The sequence below is a fragment of the Phocoena phocoena genome, chromosome 9, assembly GCF_963924675.1.
Source record: "Phocoena phocoena chromosome 9, mPhoPho1.1, whole genome shotgun sequence".
Classification (NCBI taxonomy): Eukaryota; Metazoa; Chordata; class Mammalia; order Artiodactyla; family Phocoenidae; genus Phocoena; species Phocoena phocoena.
In genome coordinates, this window is record NC_089227.1 from 56,984,316 (window position 1) to 57,003,387 (window position 19,072).

At 33.8% G+C, this 19,072-nt stretch overlaps 1 protein-coding gene across 2 annotated transcripts in view; it reads right to left on the minus strand.

Annotated features, from left to right (window-relative positions):
• Positions 1 to 19,072, minus strand: part of SKAP2 (src kinase associated phosphoprotein 2) — a 153,490-nt gene that overhangs the window by 133,415 nt on the left and 1,003 nt on the right. For both annotated transcript variants that reach the window (XM_065883776.1, XM_065883777.1), the window contains exons 2-4: positions 10,220 to 10,325; positions 9,585 to 9,610; positions 2,085 to 2,192 (exon numbers count right to left, since the gene is read on the minus strand). In XM_065883776.1, the coding sequence (XP_065739848.1) occupies positions 2,085 to 2,192; positions 9,585 to 9,610; positions 10,220 to 10,325 (240 nt within the window). The remainder of the gene's footprint in view (positions 1 to 2,084; positions 2,193 to 9,584; positions 9,611 to 10,219; positions 10,326 to 19,072) is intronic.

A 19,072-nucleotide genomic window follows, 5' to 3' on the forward strand; every position in this document is an offset into this window, starting at 1 on the left:
GCAAAGGAAAGAGAACACATATAACGATTAAGCTGCAGGAAGATAAACTAATATGACTAGATGATATTTTAGAGTGGAAATTAAAAGTTCAAGTGGTAGTTTTAAAATTAATTTAGAGTATTCTTAGAAGAAAATGTAAAATTATCAAAAATAGCATTATTTATATACCAAAAATGAATAATACTAAAAGTTAAAATTTCAATCTAAGAATTGCTTACATAAACACTGATGAAAATGCAATATTTAACAAAAATTTAAATGTTACACATAAATATAATTTATTAAATAATATTCAAATATTGATAATGTTTTAGCAATAAATCTTTTTCATGCTATTAATGTATTTTCTTTATATTTGGTTATGAAAACAAACATAATAAATTATTTACTCATAAGAAAAAGACAATAATCCTGTAAATGATTATTTACAGGATTATTTACATGAAATACAATAGCAATTCACTTTTCCTAACAAATCACTGGCTCTCATATATATTTAATTGTTGGATTTCTTAGGTTGTAATTTTTTCAAGATGGCACATAATGCTTCCTGGTACATCAAAATATCTATGCTACTTTGAGAAATCCTGAGCATATATATTCTATGAATACATTCTGTATGTGTATGTATCCATATCTATATATTATCATGAGTATAAGTACTATCTATATATGTATACATACAAACATACTCATTTCTATCTACCAATGTTTTCCAGAGAAGCAAAACAAACCATTGTAATGTGTCTGAAAAATAGTTCAACTCAAATAATAATTCATTGTTTTGCCTGAAAATATTACTTCATCGATTATAAAACATTTTCTAGTAGAAATGCTCTTGAAGATCAGGTTAGAAAGGGTAATGCTCTGTTTCAGATAATAAGTGTGACTGAAGAAAAATGTGCATCTTTTAAAAAAATAGACAATCTAAGAGAAATAAATTCTTTCCTTTTAAAAATAGACATTAAATGTTAGCCAAAATGTAAAATTCAACATAAAATGGATATGATTATTGTTGCTACACACTGTACAAAGTTCTGAATATAAAAAAAAGCTTGTGTTGTTCTCAATCAGTGGTTAGAATGTTTATCACTTATGCATGTACTTGACTTATCCCTGTTCTGCAGTAGACATAATTTTATACCTCATAAAAGCAATTTATGTTTCCAAAGGGAATAATCTGGATAACATAAAATGTGGAGTGCTCTGTTGCAGGAAGCATATTTTCATTCAGCAATTGTATTTAGAGATGGAACTGCACAGTTTGATAATCATATAGTGGCAGAAGGCATTATTCATTTCTATGTCTATGTGAAGCTTTGAGTGCCACAAATTAATATGCATGGCTAATTTATCAATACACATTCTTAATTTGTACCTATATATCACCCTTATAGGTCTCTATAATTCAGATGCACTCAACTGGGTGGCATAACAGAGAAAGCACATGCTACACTAAAAACAAGTTTCATAACTTTGGCAAGTTTTTAAAAATTAATAAGAAGTAAATAATCAATTTTATTACCATTTCAATTAATATAAAAAACTATAATATTACTGTGTAATATAGGATATTTTTAAATGACAATCAGAAAAATGAAAATGTATTATTAAAAGACGCATTTGATGGAAACCTGTCTCAATGAGAGAAGGCAATGTAGGAATAATTAATTTAATATTTTATGAACTCATTTTGTATGAAGTTTTCAGGAAAAAAGAGATCAAAAACCTTCTTCATTATTTATAAAATAATGAAATACAACAAGCCATTAAGCAGCACAATAAAATTAAGCAAGAATCTGATCATATCAAATTAACCAACAAACTTACTGATAATGTTCATACGATGATGCAAGCACTCTCCTAAAACTTCAAGTAAAGAAAATTTCCTAGGAAAAGAAAGAACTACGTACTTAGGAAAACCACTAGAGAGAGCTCTTCTGTTCCTTAAAAGGTTCTGGTAAAGGTGAGTTAACTGAAGCCTCTGTGTTTATCTGCTTTCTGACAAGACCACCACCTTTACACATTGCACTGTTTTGTGTTAGAGTGTCAAGAGGTATATTCTATGGGAAAATGTCACATACCATCAGAGGGGGCCTCATCATCTTTATCATATCTTTCTGAGGCTAATGAAATAGTGTCTGGAGGCCCAGCAAAAGGGTCATCATATTCTTCTCCATCTTCTATATCACCTATAAAAGAATCAGAGAAAAAAAGAATGGATATATGTATACATGTATGTATACCTGAACCACTTTGCTGTACACCTGAAACTAACACAACATTGTAAATCAACTATGCCCCAATATAAAGTAAAAATTAAACTTAAAAATATTATAAAAAAAACAAAAACTAATCAGAGAAAAGTCTTTTATAATTTAGCCATCTTTAAAAGTGTTACTTTGTCAAAGAGGTAAATTTTACTATTAAATTTGGTCACTTTCATGGAAAACCAAAGAAAAATTTTTGAACTAGATAAAAACAGATCCTATTTTAATGTATATTCGCTGTAACTTAGCTAAAGTAAGTTTTTGAAAGTCAGTACACAACTGCTTCTTTCTGTTACAAAAGGATACAACTTCCAAAATTATGATGGTCTCTACAAAGAGGAATTCAAAAAAGTGGAAGCAGGTTAAAACATAGTGGGTAACCAAAACAAACACAACCAAAATAACAATAACAGCAACCAAAAAAAGCATGGAAAGCACAACAGAGAAAATAATTCAAGTTAATTCCATTTACCTACTCAATAATTGGAAAAATGATGATGAGAAATTGATAATTCAAAGCCATATGAACGTTTTATGTTTTCATTAAAAATCACAGATTACATTAGAATAGATTAAAAATACTCAGTTGTGTCTTCAAGAGCAGGAATCTTTTATGGAAAAACTGCTTTAAAACTCATATAAACCTTTTAAATTCAAACAAGGTGATTTACAAACTAGACACTTTCGATTTTGCATTCAGTGATATGTTACTTTATTTTTTCTTGTGTTCTGGCTAGTTTTCTAGATGATTTCCAAATCTTAGGCTGATTGGTTGGCTTGAAGTCATTTAATCCCCACAATAAAATCTTGTGGTTTGGGTTTTTGCCATATACTCATTTAGAATAATTTTTTAAAAGAGTGAATCAAACATTTGCTATATCCCAGTTATATCTAAGCATATCATCCATATTGAACAACAAGGGAAAAGGTATGCTTAATACCATATAAATGATCTGTTAACAATTCAAGTTACTTGTTAAAAATTCAAGAGAAAACCAGCCACCTCACCTAAAAGTCATAGTGAAAAATCTCCATAGGAATCCTAGAGTGCCTATAGTATTACTTTTAGATCATAGTTGCTAGGCAGATCCAGATTAAAGCTACCTGGCTCTCCAAAAGGATATCTGTATCCTCTGACATGCATCTGATGGGTTGCACCCTACTTTCACCATATTTTTGGTAGAGGAAAGAGCCTCTTTCAAGACAACACTTTCAAAATAATAAAAACCAATATTCATATCTACTTTTTAAATTTTTGATATTTTATCAGCATTCATCATCCCTACCCTACCCTGAAAGTAAAGATATCTCCCATCAAGACAATAAGAGCAGAATATAGAGATGACTATCTTATTGTCCTTAGTGATTATACCATTATGTGTACCATACATGGTGATGTTTCTTCCCCAATTAAAATTCCAAGAAACATGTACAAATACTACTCATTCTTCAGATCTTAATTTCTCTTTCTTTCAAGATGTTCAAAGTACTTCTCAGAACATTCAGTGATCCCTTACAATATTTCTCTTATGGAAAGAAGAGTGGTCTGATTTAAAATATGAGGTAAGAGAGAACCTCATAAAAAGTGCTAGTAAAAATATGTTTGAACATAAAATGACAGCTCATGGAATACACAGTAGTAAAGATCACAAAATTCTCAACTGCTCAAATTTGCTAGAATATCCTTATATTCTTAATAAAGTAAGAATTTTTACGTTATGAATTTTCTAAGGATATTTCAAATCATGAACTATAAATCTTGCTATGAAAAAAAAAGGATTAGCACACTTCGACTACATCACCATAACTTAGCACTTAGCCTATTACACTATTAAGAATACAGAAATACAACAATAAAGCTAATGATTCTATGGAAAGGATTTTGAAAAAATTCAGATGCTCATGCTTAAATCTATTGAACTCTGAGTGGAAATAAACAAAAACAATTTTTTAAGTTTTGAAAATCAGAATTAGTTTATTATCCTTTGATAATATCCATTATATATTTTTGTGTATATATCCATGTATGTACACATACACACACACAGCAAAAACATCATTATTAAAGCTATAAATTCAACAATATTTAATGTAAGTTAAGACCGTTTTACGCAAATTAGTCAGTGACATGTTAAAGACCTCTATGGTTTTTGGTTTTGTTGAGAAAAAAAGAACACTTTTTGGATTATAAAGTGAAATTGCCTTCAAGTTACCCATTCTAAGAACTGCAGTTCATTTCAAATGTTGGTTTTTTTTAAAAAAAATACTGTGATATTTATATTTATCTAAGACAAAATAAATTAAGTACTGCTACTGGCCTCTTTTCTCCCCTCCCCGCCCCCCCCCTTTTTAAAGCTTTCCTTGAATTTAACTCAGAAAGTAAAGAATAAGCATCCCTGTGGCATCTGTATAGGGTTATTCCCTTTTTAACTTGCATTAAGTTGAAAAAACACATCATTTTTCAAAATAGTCTTCTTCATTTTACTGTTGTTCCAGTGATGATCCACCCCTTTTCCCCCCTCCCTAATTATATTTTTCAACTCAACAAAGAGCTGCTATATTATAAGGAGCTTTAATTGAACACAGGGGTCGCTGTTGAGCAGTGCAAAGCATTTTTTCTCCCCAGGGGCTGAGTACTTGCAACTATACCTGCAAAGACTTCGATAAATTAAAAGGAAAATGTTCAACTTGTGTTTATGTAATAGAAAACTGAACTCCAAAGCAACAATGGGCATCAGGTAAACGTATCCAATACAATTTACAGACATAATTGAAAGCATTACATCCTAATCAGACATCTAAAAGAAAAGCATGCTCAAATGAAATGTCTACAGAATCATTAGTTGGCAGCCATTCTATTACCATCACACATAATGTCAGCGGTGCCTTGAGCCTGTGCCAATGACAACAGCATAAATTTTGCATCTCATTTCTATGGTCATAAAATTAATGATCAGTTTAAAAATACTTCTTTGTAAAAGTTATTGCACAAAGAAAAGACATGAATGTGTCCCTGTTATGTACTCAGAAGGATAATTATAGGGTTGTTGCTCACTAATACTGTTTCTTGTTTCCCTAGAAAAGCATTTGATTTATCCCACAACTTTCAAAAGTTTAATTAATGATACAAAGTTAACAGTCTAAAAGACAATGATCCAAGACTTCTAGTCCTGTAATTTCATTGGCAAGTTAAATAACACATCAAAATCAAGGCTTAGGCGTATCACAGCAGCATATTTCTTTGAAAAATATTTTTAAATTTTTAATAGTTGGGTTCAAATTACTATTATCCCTTCTTTTTTATATGGCTCATGGTCAATTAACATTTCCTAAATGCCTGGAGATAAAGCCCAACAGCAATTCAACAGTCATGATCCCACCATTGAAGGTGATTTAACCAATTTACTGCTTGTTTTAGCAAATACAGTTCTATTTTGAATGCACTCAGGTAAACAGTAAACTAAATAATATACCTAAAATTCAGACGATAACCATTCCCTTTTACAGAGAATGAAATGTAAACTTGGTGGGGAAAGTTACTTGAGTCAAAAATATTAATTTCTAATTTTCTACTCAGTTCACTTGTCCAAAATAATTTCTCAAGTGATAATATACAGCTATGAATGGACATAAACATTTAACTTGTCATTTCTTAAGGGAACCTGTAGTTTAATTCTTAAAAATTTGAAAGATTTGAGTCACCACAAATAAGATTCTCTTCATAACTCTTCTACCATAGAAGGGCTAATTTACGGCATGCAAACGTGAGGCAGAATTTTAAATGAAGGACACCATTCCTCAAGTACTACCTTTGAAACAGACTTCTACTACTATAGGCCCCGTAATCTCAAACATGCTTAACACATTTGTATAAGGCCAGAGATGGGGGGTGGGGGTAAGGGAGCTGCAAGTTATTTGCTCAGATTTCACTGGGGAGCCAACTTGCAACAGAACATATACTATGTTAGGAAGAGTAAAGGAAACGAAGTTAAACGTCATCCAAACCTCTGACTTTTCTGCTGTTCTCAAGGATTCCATCAGAACAAACTAAAATGGGTCCCTTCTTATCTAACAGCCCTGATACTCAAAAAACTAGTTTAGTCCATAAATAAACTTAATAATACCAATGAGGTCAAAGGAAATTGCTTTCTAAGTAAACCTATTCATATTTAACAATATCAATGGAGTTTTAGGATAAAATCTGCTAAATAAATGTTTTAATTTAGAGGAAAAATATTTTAAAGGAGAAAATGAGAGCTTTTTAGTTATGACATCTAAAGAGAATTGAAAACAATATATTCACATTTTTTTAAAGCTGTAGACACCCATATTTGAAAAATATTCTCTTGAAATATTTGTCTCATGTTAATATGCATACCCTTCCTTTAGTAATTTATGGTTTCCTCAAAATTTATTTGAAAACTGAATTATAAATCAATATTTACTAAATCCTCTTGATAAATGAACTTGAATCTGAGAATACACATTAATATAACACTTATTGAACACTGACTATGTGTCATGCATAGGTATCTTCACATTATCTTATTCTATAAAGAAAATAATAATAGCAAAATCATCACTGGAGTAAAACAAGCCTAATATAAGGGCAAGATACAACTACAAGTAAAACTTGTTTATCATATACCTAATATATATTAGAAAATTCTATTTTATACTCAGTCAGTAACACCTTTACTCAAGTAGTAATATATTTTCATCCCCAAAATAATTATTTCAAGTCACATTTAAGAGCGCTATGACCTTTATGATGTGACAGAGAACAAATTCTGAAATAATCATAATTGTAAAATAATTCTAAAATAAGCATAATCTAGTGCATGAAGCCTGTATTTAGGAGTATACTTTATATTACTAGGCTACATTGTAACTAAGAATAAAAAACTAGGGTTAGATAGTTATTCTGTCATGTACAATATCTAAAGACTATAAGAAGAGATGTGAGAGGAAAGGAAGGAAGGATAACAGACATCTGTGAACATTAAAGTAACTAATAACTCACTTATTTGAAATAAATAAATGTGAATTAATTCATTTTATTTAAGAACTCTCTTCCAGGTCCTTTTTTCTCCCAATAATGATATTAAAATGGTACTTAACCATCATGTAAAAAAAAAAATTATGTGAAACAAATAGGAGTATAAAGGTAAAAAGCAGGAAAATAGCCTCAGGTCACCTCATTGTGACCCTATATTGACCTGAGAGAGAGAAAGAGAGAGGGGGGAAACAGCCAAAAGGATTTCTGCCCAGGTCTCCTTGGATGAAGACACTCCAAAAGCCCCAAGAAGAAAATGTAAGAAAAAAAAGAAAAGCAGCATTATCAAAATATACTTAGATGAATTCAATTTATTCAATGTAGAGATCTGGTTATTAATAAATTCCTGTTTTTAAAAAATATGTCTTTTGAGCAATTGCTTATTCAACTATTAAGCCTGTACTAACTTCCCTTTACTATTTCTAATAAACTACAGAAATAGTCTTTTTAGAACAGTCGAATTATATTTTGAGGGTAGAATGGCATAAAATTACTCAGCTTCTCATATTTCTCCAAGGTATACATCTAATTTATCCACAGGTTTACTTTTGAGCAGGCATTCTTGGTGATTAGTTAACTCAATACAGCAGTATTGAAATACAAATGACTTATTCAGAGGAAAATGATTATGGGGAATCTCTGAATTCTGTGTTATTTGCACTCTTATTCTAGGCTCATTTTTCAATTTCTATCAAATACTATATAAACTTCCATTCTCCTTAGAGACAAAAAATGTATCTCAGTAATGTAATTTTAATATCCACACACCTGAACAAGTCCTAAACCAGAATACCAAAGGGAAAGTTCCTACCCTATTATTGAATCATATGCAATTCTACATATATGACTTTATACTATCACCTTTTTATTAGCTTAAAAATGTTTAACGTACAAATAATTAAGTCACAGTGAGAGTCCAATAAGTAACCACTAGAACAAAATGTGCCTTTTAAGAAAAAAGGCAGAATCTGATACGCAATATTTCCCCTATAAACAGTACACTGTATAAAAGTTATCATAATTCAAATGCATAGATTCATTATTTCTGTACTCAACTAAGCAAAATACAACATGATTAAACCCACAGTTTAGGATTCATTATAGAGAACAAAGAAGTAGGTACTTGTGGAGAGGAGGAGTTTCCTGCTCTTCCCTCTATTTAACAGTGTTAAAAAATTTAATACGGAAAAAAATCTCTTCTTATTTCCTCTAATCACAACAATTGTGATGACTTAATGTGAAAAGAAACTGTGGTTTCCTTTTAACTGATTTTAGGTTTGTCTGGTTAAGTAGCTGGTTTATTGAAACCGTCATTACTCTCTCACTTATCCGTTGGCAGAGATATGAGTTACTCTGTGGTATCTGCTAACCCCAGTTAGAAGATGCCACACTGCTTCCCCCAAACTCAGAGCCTAGCTTCACATAGTTAACTGACCTCATGTTGTGACCCTCATACCAGCATCCACAGGCTTCAGGTCATGACCTATGAATTAGCATCATGGAAGTGAGGGCCATACCAAGTTTCCCTCGCAGAACTGAAGACATGAAATAGTAGAAACTTCCTACGCCTTTCTGGATTTGGTCTTCAGTTCGCTAAGCAGCTGTCTCTCAAATCTAAAGGAAGACAATCAGCTTACCAGCATTCTCACATATTTCGAAAAATGAAACTGAATCCCCTTCTTTGAAAATGCCTATGGCATATATTTATTCATATCAAAAGAATCACAAGAATAATAAAAACCAGCATTTGAAAAAGATTTTACTCATGCTCTCAAACAAAAGTTGATACTGTTTTTAAACCAATTACCTTTTCGAAACATTACCTATGAGCACCCAGCCACAGGCCCTCCTGCTCCCATGACCACTATAAAGTAATGTCTACAGGGTTAAATGGTGTTAGGTTGGTATCTCGCCTCTGCCTCACAAAATTCTTCCGTGTGTAACTGCACGTATATACCTTTCCTAACAAACTTCTGTCACAATGAACTCTAAGAACCATAAAACCGAAGCATGTTAAACATAGATTTCTGCATGAAAGACTGTGCAAAAGAAGATTGTGCAGAGTAGATTCTAGATATGTTTTTTAATTTTATTCTCAGCAGGGGGAGCTAGCACTCTCATCTTTAAAGTCTAAGTATACAACACAGAAATTTAAATTTTGACTCCAACTATCAAATTTCAGTATGTGTCAGATTTTCCTATTGAAAATCTCTGCAAGGAAAAAAAAATGTCAAGTTTGACAAAACTTGAAAATTTACCTTTGCCTTGAAGTTCCTGAAGGTAGCTGCAAAATAAAGCAAGAACATTATATTTTAAAATAAAGGTTGACAAATCAAAACAAGATCTAATCAATGGCAATAATTCAAGTCTATTTTAAAATCTATATTGTAAATATAGATTTAGAGAAAAAACTACTTCCTATCCTGAGATGATAATTCCAAAAGGCTTATGGATTTATAATAAAGGTATTTTTAAAGACTTAAGTTACAGTAGTAAAACCAGAATATATCTTTAATACATACAACTTAAATTACATTTATTCATTTGAGCGTCTGGAGGTATCTTCCGTATTTATGTTAAAATTCTCAACCTACCTATGTCTTATCAGTTAGACCAAATATATCCTCAAATAATTAAAATAAACAGTTGGATTTTGCTAGAATGCTTAGAAAAATACATAATCAATAGGCTTCACAAAAAACGGTATTATGATAAGCCTGTTTTTAAAAACTATTATAGTAGAAATATAGTTTGTCCTTTAAAACTACTTCAAACCAATTAAATTAGAACATAAAAAAATTAATCCCACAATAACCAGTCCTTCATTAAAATGTTAATTACAGCGTTTCTTATAAGTAAGAAATAAGTAATAAAAGGCAAGTAAGTGACTTACATAGACTTTACATCTTTTATCTTCTTAATAAGAGAGTCTCTCTTTTCCTTTGCTTTCTTGGATAAATTTTCCCCTCTCAGTACGTCTGCTACAAATGTTTCAACATCTAAACCATGAAATATAAGAAAAAGGATACAAATTATAGGAAAGAATCATTTTTTTGTGAAGACAAATAGGACAATGATTGTTTCTACCCATAAGTGTTAGTATCTGTACAATTTGTTACAGTTTTTTATCAATCCAAAGCATAACAGTTGAAGTATGTTTCAAATACTAAATTGGACAAATCTGTTCACCTCTTAGCTAATAAAATGTGTATGCTCTACTTATGCTTAACACAGCGAATGCTATTTGAATGTTTAGCATCATTAAACCAGGAAGAAGCACGCAAGTCTTAATAAACTATGGTGCCCCATAAACAAATTCTCTGGATAAAAGCAAGTGCAGAGCTTTCATGCATGTTACTATCATTTTTAGTATTTTGTAAGTTCCTGTATGAACAGGTCATTCACAATATTATATCAATATAAGCTAATGTCTCTGGCGAATGCATCCTTTTCCCAGTGTAATCAATTTTCAGGTATATGCAGCGCTTAATGCTTTAGAGGAAAAACAAATCCCTTTTGCTAGCCAAGATTCCCAAATCAAACCCTCCTCTTTCCTACCTGCCCCACCTACTCTGGCCAGCTATTCTCAAATAAAAAAGATAATCAGTTGTGTGGTTTTGTGTGCTCTTGCTTCCTGCCTTGGCATTACCACCTGGAAATATTTCTTTAAATAAAGGAAAAAGTGGCAAAATAGATTTAGCCACTATTTTAAAATATAGTAACCAAGAGATAAGACTTCTATGGCCTCATATAACATTTTCACAAAGCCTCTTTTTTTTTTTAATTCAGTAAACTTCTAAATTATTCTGCTTTCTAATTCTCTCTGGTATACAATTCCACCAAATCCTTATTGGTTTGATTTTAAAATAGCCCCACTCTTATTGTTCATGAAATACTGTACAAGTTTAAATTAACTTTATATTCAGAATTTCAAATGTCACTTTGAGGTATCTAATGTAGAAGATACCATTAAAATTTTTTCAGTAGGTATGACTATAAACCACCCATATTTCATATTGAAGAGAGGTGTATATGTTTTACTTTCTTTTTATTTAACTAATTTGTCTCCTAATTCACACTGATAAAAAGATGGTATCAAAACATACAATAATATTATACTTAATTCAAAGCAGTATAGCAAATAGTCTTTCAACTGTACTTACAGTTAGCAACTTAAAACCTAGTATTTGAAATAGAATGTTATAACTGATTTTAAATTCTTGATTACAAAAGTATGTTGATCCAAGGAGTGAAGCTGATTACACTGTTATTCTATTCATTCATAATAAATTGTGTAAAAGTGATTCTTCACTAAATCAATATAAGTGAAATAATTAAAATTTAGTCTTGGAATAATTTTAAGTAGCTTTCTGGTTTGAAGTCCATCACTGACTAATGTTAAAAGTAACTATCAAAATGAAACAAAAGCAAAATGTCACAGCTTCTCTTTCCTTGAGCTGTCCCTATTTTGAAGAGGGGGACACAGAGACATAATCCAGTACCAGTGCAAATTGGACCCACACTTCTAAAGTGAGTTCAAAATAATGAGACATAAAAAAGCACTCTTCTCTCAACTCTAAATTTTGTATGCACGCAGAGGAGCAAGGCAACCTCTGGACATTCAGATATTAGCTGAAATGGGAAAGATCATTGGCTTCTCTGAGATGGCTCCAATAAATCTACTAAGAAACTGGAGTAAGAGAAGGAGTAGCACCTCTACTGCTGATTCTTTCTTAAAGCCAGACTCAATACTTGGGAGAATCACTGGCATAACGATTGGTAGTTTGCTTAATGCTACTTTCACTCAGTGTTTGTCTTTAATTCCCTCATCCACACGAGTATTTAATTGCGTATTTTACATTTTCATTATACAATACAAGTTTAAGCAAACAGGATCTCTTTTCTATCTCCGGAAGCAATAACAGAACGAATTACAGCCCGAGTTATTTCTTTAAAAGGTCTTTTCAGTTGTATAAAAACTCAGAAAACAAAAAGCTGTAATGCTCTATATAGAGTTTCCTAACAGTGCCAAAAACATTTTAAAATTATTGAGCTATGCTATTCTGTGAGGAAATACTTGTTGAAGGAGTGAGACTGCAGGAAGAATCTGTGTTGTTTGTTTTCTGAGTGGGAGGAGATTCAGAGATTGTGCACTCTAAAAATTCTATATTTTTAGAGTAGTCAATGTATTTATTCCTAAACTTCTGCCACAAAAGGGGTTTAAGGCAACTGAAAAGATTTAATAAACACTGATTTTTAAAAATTATTTCACAAACGAGATGTGGAAAGCATACAACCTGCTTTCTGTTTTTTTTTTGTTTTTGTTTTTAACAAATAAGAACTTCATAGTGGAAGCGATTCCTGCAATAGTCTTCGTTTGTTGGTGCCCACAGACTCAATTGGTTTTCAAGTTTTTGAAATCCGGGTTTTTTCTTAAAATCCATACTGTGCCCATTTATTTTGAAATCGAACGAAACCAGCCTCTCCTAGGCACAGGAGACCCTCTGGACGTGCCCGCGGCCTTCGCCGAGCCCCTGCGCAGAGCCCCGACCCCGTTCCCCCGGCGCAAAGACGTAGCGGGTGCTGGAAAGTTACTCGGCCTTCACCGGGAGATGCTCGGGCTCCGCCGTCCGAGACACTGGGAGTGTTAAACCCCAGGGTTCCCGTCACTGGAGCTGTGAGCAGGGAGCACTGGTTTGGGGCAGCGCCCTCGCCAGACAAATGGGACTGGATCTGCGGCTTTGTAGCTCAGAGCCAGGGTAATATTTCAAAAGCGAGCAATAAAAGTCCTGGGCGACTCAAGCACTCCCCTGGCTGGTTGGAAAAGAGATCTGAAGCTTTTTATTGTGCTCTGAATAGCCCTGCAAACGGTGAACTAGCGAGCGCTTTAGCCCTCTTCTACCTTCCTTTAGGGGTCATGTCCCTCTGTTAATATGTAGATTTCACTGACTCCAGACTGCCTGTAATTCGGGGAACAGCCGTAATTCGATTACAAGAAAAGGTCAGCCTGCCTCCTCGCTGGCCTCTTGGCCTGGCGAGTAAGACAGAATTCCTCTTTCTCACAGGAGGGATCTCGGCTCACCCGCGTCCTCCACGGGAGAGGAGAAGCTTAAGGACCCACCCGGCCACGTGGAGAAAGCGCAGTTCCGGCGCCCTCTAAGCCCCAGGTCTAATCCCTACCGCCGCTCCGCGCTTCGTCACGTAGACCGCAGGTCAGCGCCGGCCGCATTTAACCCCAGAATTGGCCCCATCTCCATCCGCCTCTGCCCCCCAAGTCATCACCAAGGAAAAAGTTACTCAGTGAATACAAATGTGGTGGTGATTTTTGCTCCTGTTACACCTTAGCATTGTCAAAGCAAACCTGATCTCCCGGTACAAATGTAAAGATCTGGGGGAGAAGGCCGCTGGAAAGATCTGATTTACAACCGCTCTGTAGATAAACGTTAAGGTCTGAAAACAAAATTAAAAGATGACATCATGTCTTGGCTCAGCAATCCTCAAGCAGTTTAAGTTAGAAACTTCTCAATAGCCACCGCAACCCCTAAGAGGCAAATACTTAGCACACACCAAATCACCTAGTGGTACTCAAATTTTCCTTTTTTTTTCTTTTCCTGTACATATGGACCCCCTAGAAAAACTGCCACTCATCTCCCCCCTAGAGCCCGAGAGGCTAGGACAGGTATCTAACACACATAAACTAACAGCTTTCTACCAATTTCCATACTAATTACAGTTTCAAGATGAAACCACACAAGGTTACGACAGTTTTTAAATTCTTGCAAACTATAAACTGTCGGCTTCTCCAATCTGAGTACATAGCACAGGTTCCAACTCTTTAAGAAAGCCGGGGTTTGACCACTTGCCCTCACCATCCTCCACCATGGAATAAGACTTCCAGGCTGGAGGTTGTAAACAAGTCACAGAGGTAACACCTGATCTCTTCTGCCTAGTCCTCCAGCCAACCAATACCTCACCTCCCTGGGCAGGCATGCAAGTGTGCAGGCACAGGCGCGCGCACACACACAGCCTCTGTGATGGCCTGAATTGTATAGGAGAGGGGGCAAGAATTAGAGTGAATCCACTACCACGTGCTCAGCCCCAGATCAATGAATAAGTGTAAAACCAGTCAAACCGTACCCCAAATGGCTGTACGACTTAATTCCACATCTTTCTCTACTTTATAAATTGGACCAAGTTGTACTTTGTATTCACTGAGGTGCTATCACTAAACTTAACAAGAATCTCAGCCTAGAATTTAAGTTGGCATCAGAACAAAAAGAGAAGCTTTTCTTCTCTGTTAAAGGAAGGTATGGTCTGACCAAACACCTACTGGTGAAAACATAAAAATCAGTTCAACTGGGCACATGTAGACCAATTAAGCTAAATGCCCAAATTTGGAAAATGGCTAATCAAAAAGTTATTGATAGCTCTAATAAATGTCTTTCTCTTGTTTTCCCAGTACCTTTACAGGTTATGGTTGAACTGTGGACTTTTCAAACATGGAAAAAGAGACAGGAACAAGCACAAGGAGTTCTCAAAGTATGATAGGAAAAACGTACCTGAATCTTACAATCCAATCATCTGATTACATTTTCAAAATTGGCTTTGGAGGCTAAATGACTTATTTTGGTGGAAAACTGGACTGTTGAAGGATAGAGATGAATATTTTTCACCTCTGAAAGATAACTCGATGAATAGCACCTTATAATCATCAAAATCTCTTTACCACACGTTTTCAAAGAAGCCACAGTGAATAAAACATTAGTCTGAGATTTACACTATATTCACTGTTAGGTATCATGTATTGTAATGTGTTCACTATGTGATTGAAAAAGAAATGTAAACTCAGCGGAATGAAAAAGTTAGACTTGGCTTTAATTGAAAAAGACAAACTAAGTGAATAATGAGTATATAAAAACTAGCCTATGCCACTTTTATCACCCATATATGACACTTAATCTTAAATTTATGAGAGACAACTGAACTGTGTTTCAAATCACCAGAGGCTTTTCCCACTCTGATGTTTCTGTCTTCTTTCTAGTAATACTTTAATGCTGATAAAGTAGAGCTAAGCTCATTAGGAAATTTTTATATACTTCTCTCTTTTAGAATATTTAGATTTCTTTTTTAAAAGGAAACCAGTGATCATTTGGATTGGGTAACTATAAAATTGTGCATACTAGCATATTATCAAGAGCTTTATTTAGTAATCTGAGATGAAAATACTTTAAAAGGAATGTCATGAAAAAAAAACAAGACAGCCAAAGATCCTCTCCCAAGAAAAACCAGAATATTGTATGCTTAACATTGGCAAATCATTTTCCTAACATCACATCTTAAGTCATCTATGTTATTTGACCCATACAAGAAACTATAACTTTCTAGTCCCTTGATTTACAAACATATATTCCTATTGCTAGAAGAGAAAAATCTTAGAGGTGTCATGGACTGATTTCACTGTAAGATCAAAGGTTCTCATATCAACTTTAAACTCATTAGTTATTACTGCCAAAATGGGGCAGGCTTGTTCTTGCTCTATAGGAAAATCCAGGTGCTAAAGAAGTAGGTGACTATTGCTGACTCAGTAGGTGGCACTCTTCCCTTTACATACTCAGCCAATGCCCCAGAAGGAAGTTATGGGACACTAGATACACCATAAATGATTCTCATAAGAAAAATAAAACCGAAATGTTGACCAAATTATAAATGGAACTTTTGGAAGGGTGGAAATCAAACCACACTATTCTCAGCATTGAAAAAAATTCTACCTCTATCTCAACTGAATTCCGTTCTTTACCTAGTGTCCCTAAAGGGATTATCAATTATGTGTGAAGGTTTTTAAAAATGTCCTGGAAATCCTCAATAGAGGAAAATGCAATATTTCTAATCAAGACTGCCAAGTGAACAAAATCTCAGGGTCACTTTGCACACACCACTCTGTTTATTGTTTGTTTGGTTTGGGTTTGATTTTTCAGAGTATACTAACAACCATCATTTTCTTCAACATTGGTTTCATTTTCTAACTCAATAAAAAGAGACTAACATTTTCTTACAGCTTTCCTTTTTAAATACTGTTGTCCTAAAACAAATGAATGAGAATATCTAACTGCAAACCACCAAGAGTCCAGTATTCAAAGGGCGATTAAACAAATCAAGGGGATTGGGGGTGGGGGGTGGCAAGCAGTGGTTCTAATTCCTCTCACTTTCTTGCCTGCCTGGAGGAAAAACTCACATAAATCAAGATTATTCTTGCTGTTCATCCTAGTCAAAATATTTGGATGTGGGAGAAGATTAAATGGACAAGATTTGGGATAATCCTTTGATTCTAATTATCCCAGCTAAACCTGTTCTTCCATTGTGGTGAAAAAAAATTAAAGGTTGCCTGGAGTGCATACGGCAGTCCCCAATTTACTTTTTTTTTTTTTTGCGGTACGCTGGCCTCTCACTGTTGTGGCCTCTCCCGTTGCGGAGCACAGGCTCCAGACGCGCAGGCTCAGCGGCCATGGCTCATGGCCCCAGCTGCTCTGCGGTATGTGGGATCTTCCCGGGCCAGGGCACGAACCCGCGTCCCCTGCATCGGCAGGCGGACTCTCAACCACTGCGCCACCAGGGAAGCCCCCCAATTTACTTTTAACAACAAAAATCTGTAAACCTTTTTCTATTCATGGGACAAGAAAATAATTCAACACTTTTATAAAAAGTATAGGCTATCAATATTTAATATACTGATTCCACAGAAATAAAAGTAACTAATGGTCAAACTATATAGCCACTTTTTCAAGAGCATCATTAAATGTGAGGTAAGAATGATAACCTCTATGGATTTTTGCATTTCTAAAGTATTTTTCTTAAAGGGAAGGAATCAGAAGGAGGGGGGAACAAATATTGAAAAGGAAGCCTGAAACAGATATAATCAGAGGAAAAAATAAAGAGAATAATAAACTGATAAGAATACATTTGAGTACCTACCTCTATCAAGCAGCTGAAACGTCAAACATTTAACACATATGGCAAAATGATTTGGATAAAGGGAACATGGAACGCAATGGGAAATGTCCAAAACATTTTTTTTAATAGACATTATCTTTTGACTTTATATTCTTTTCTTCTGAAGGGATTTTAATGCCTGAAAAGTTTAGTTCCTTATCTTCTGTACCCTGGAATTCTAGCATAGCGCCATGTATTCTAAGAGTGCTCAACTGTTAGCTACAACCACCACTGCCAATATCTCCTTCTTACTTTCAGAGAAAGAACTAGGTAAGCCAGCAATATCTTTAAAATTCAAACCAATGTCAACTCTTCCTCTATAGTTTTAATAATTTTAAATCTAACCATGTCTTATTACCCAAACACTTGAATAATGCAAATGACCATGCACAATCCAACAGAATTTTTTGGATAAAAAAATGTGAAAAAAAATTGCTCAGAGCACTTATTCTTGAAACCTTTCCTACCTCAAAAAAAGATTTTAATTAAAGTCAACCATAAAATGTTAACCATTTTCTTTGAATGATTAGTTTAAAAAGAACACTGAAAAACACTGGTTCACTTGTTTCATTTCTTTACAATTTATATCATATATATTTCCTCATAGCCATACCTCTTGAAAATATCCTCTGAAAATAAAGTATAAGTCAAATTTGTAATCAACAAAATTTTAGTGTTTTATTATTTGTTTTTAATACTTCATGTGTTTTAATATGTGATTTGCTTTAAAAGTGTGAAATACTGAAAATGTCAATAAAATGATCTTTAAAACGCTGATTTCAGACATTATGTAAGTATTATTATCTGATTAAAGAGAGAGAGATGGCTAAAGTATATAGGAAGTTAGCAATGGCAGATAATTTAAATATTATTTAATTCTGAGCTTTCAATTAAATTATGCAAATAAGGGTTACATGAAATATTTGTAATCTATGGGGATCAGAGAATAAAGAGTCTCATAACCCATATATCATACTATCTGCAAATGTATGACTATGGATCCAGATAGCAAACTGTCTACTGTGGAGCTGTCAAGCTTCAAAAGCATGTACCCAAAGGTCTACACTTTACTTCCTAAACTCAAAAATTCACACCTAGAATATCCTGAAAATGGTGACATCTATTTTTAGAGTTATGATAAACAGTTCTCTGACCTGGTGACTAAAATAATATTCTAAGCAAGGAATTCCAGCATAGTAACAACAAAAATGTTAACTGCAGTAAAACAAAATCAGCATTCACTTGAAACTCGCATAGAATGGAATAAAAGCTGCCTTAACTCAGCCCCTACAGTTCTTTCAATATTTCCCTTAGTGGTACCCATTAATGACAACAAGCATTTCTTAGAGTAGTAAAACACTGTCCCACCACAAATGCATTCACCACACTGCAATCATGTTCACATAAACATGTCTGCATTCATACACTATTGGTTTTATTTTCTCTGTCATATTCAAGATGCTAACCACCAAAATAGTGTAACAGCATATAAGATTTGGTCTCACAGTGCTCTAACAGCAACTTACTACTTATAACGTCACATTTTAAACACTGCTTTAAGAGTTAAAATAAGCAAATTGTAACACAGGCATCTAAGAGAAACTCTTTTAATCCAGTTATTCATGACCAATATTGAAGGATACTAAAGAAACAACTAAAGAAAAGTAAAAATTTTTAATCAAAATTCAGTATTCAGAATTCTGATGTACACATGACAAAGTGAATAATGGGAAGAATTCCAGAGCATCTGGATAGGTAA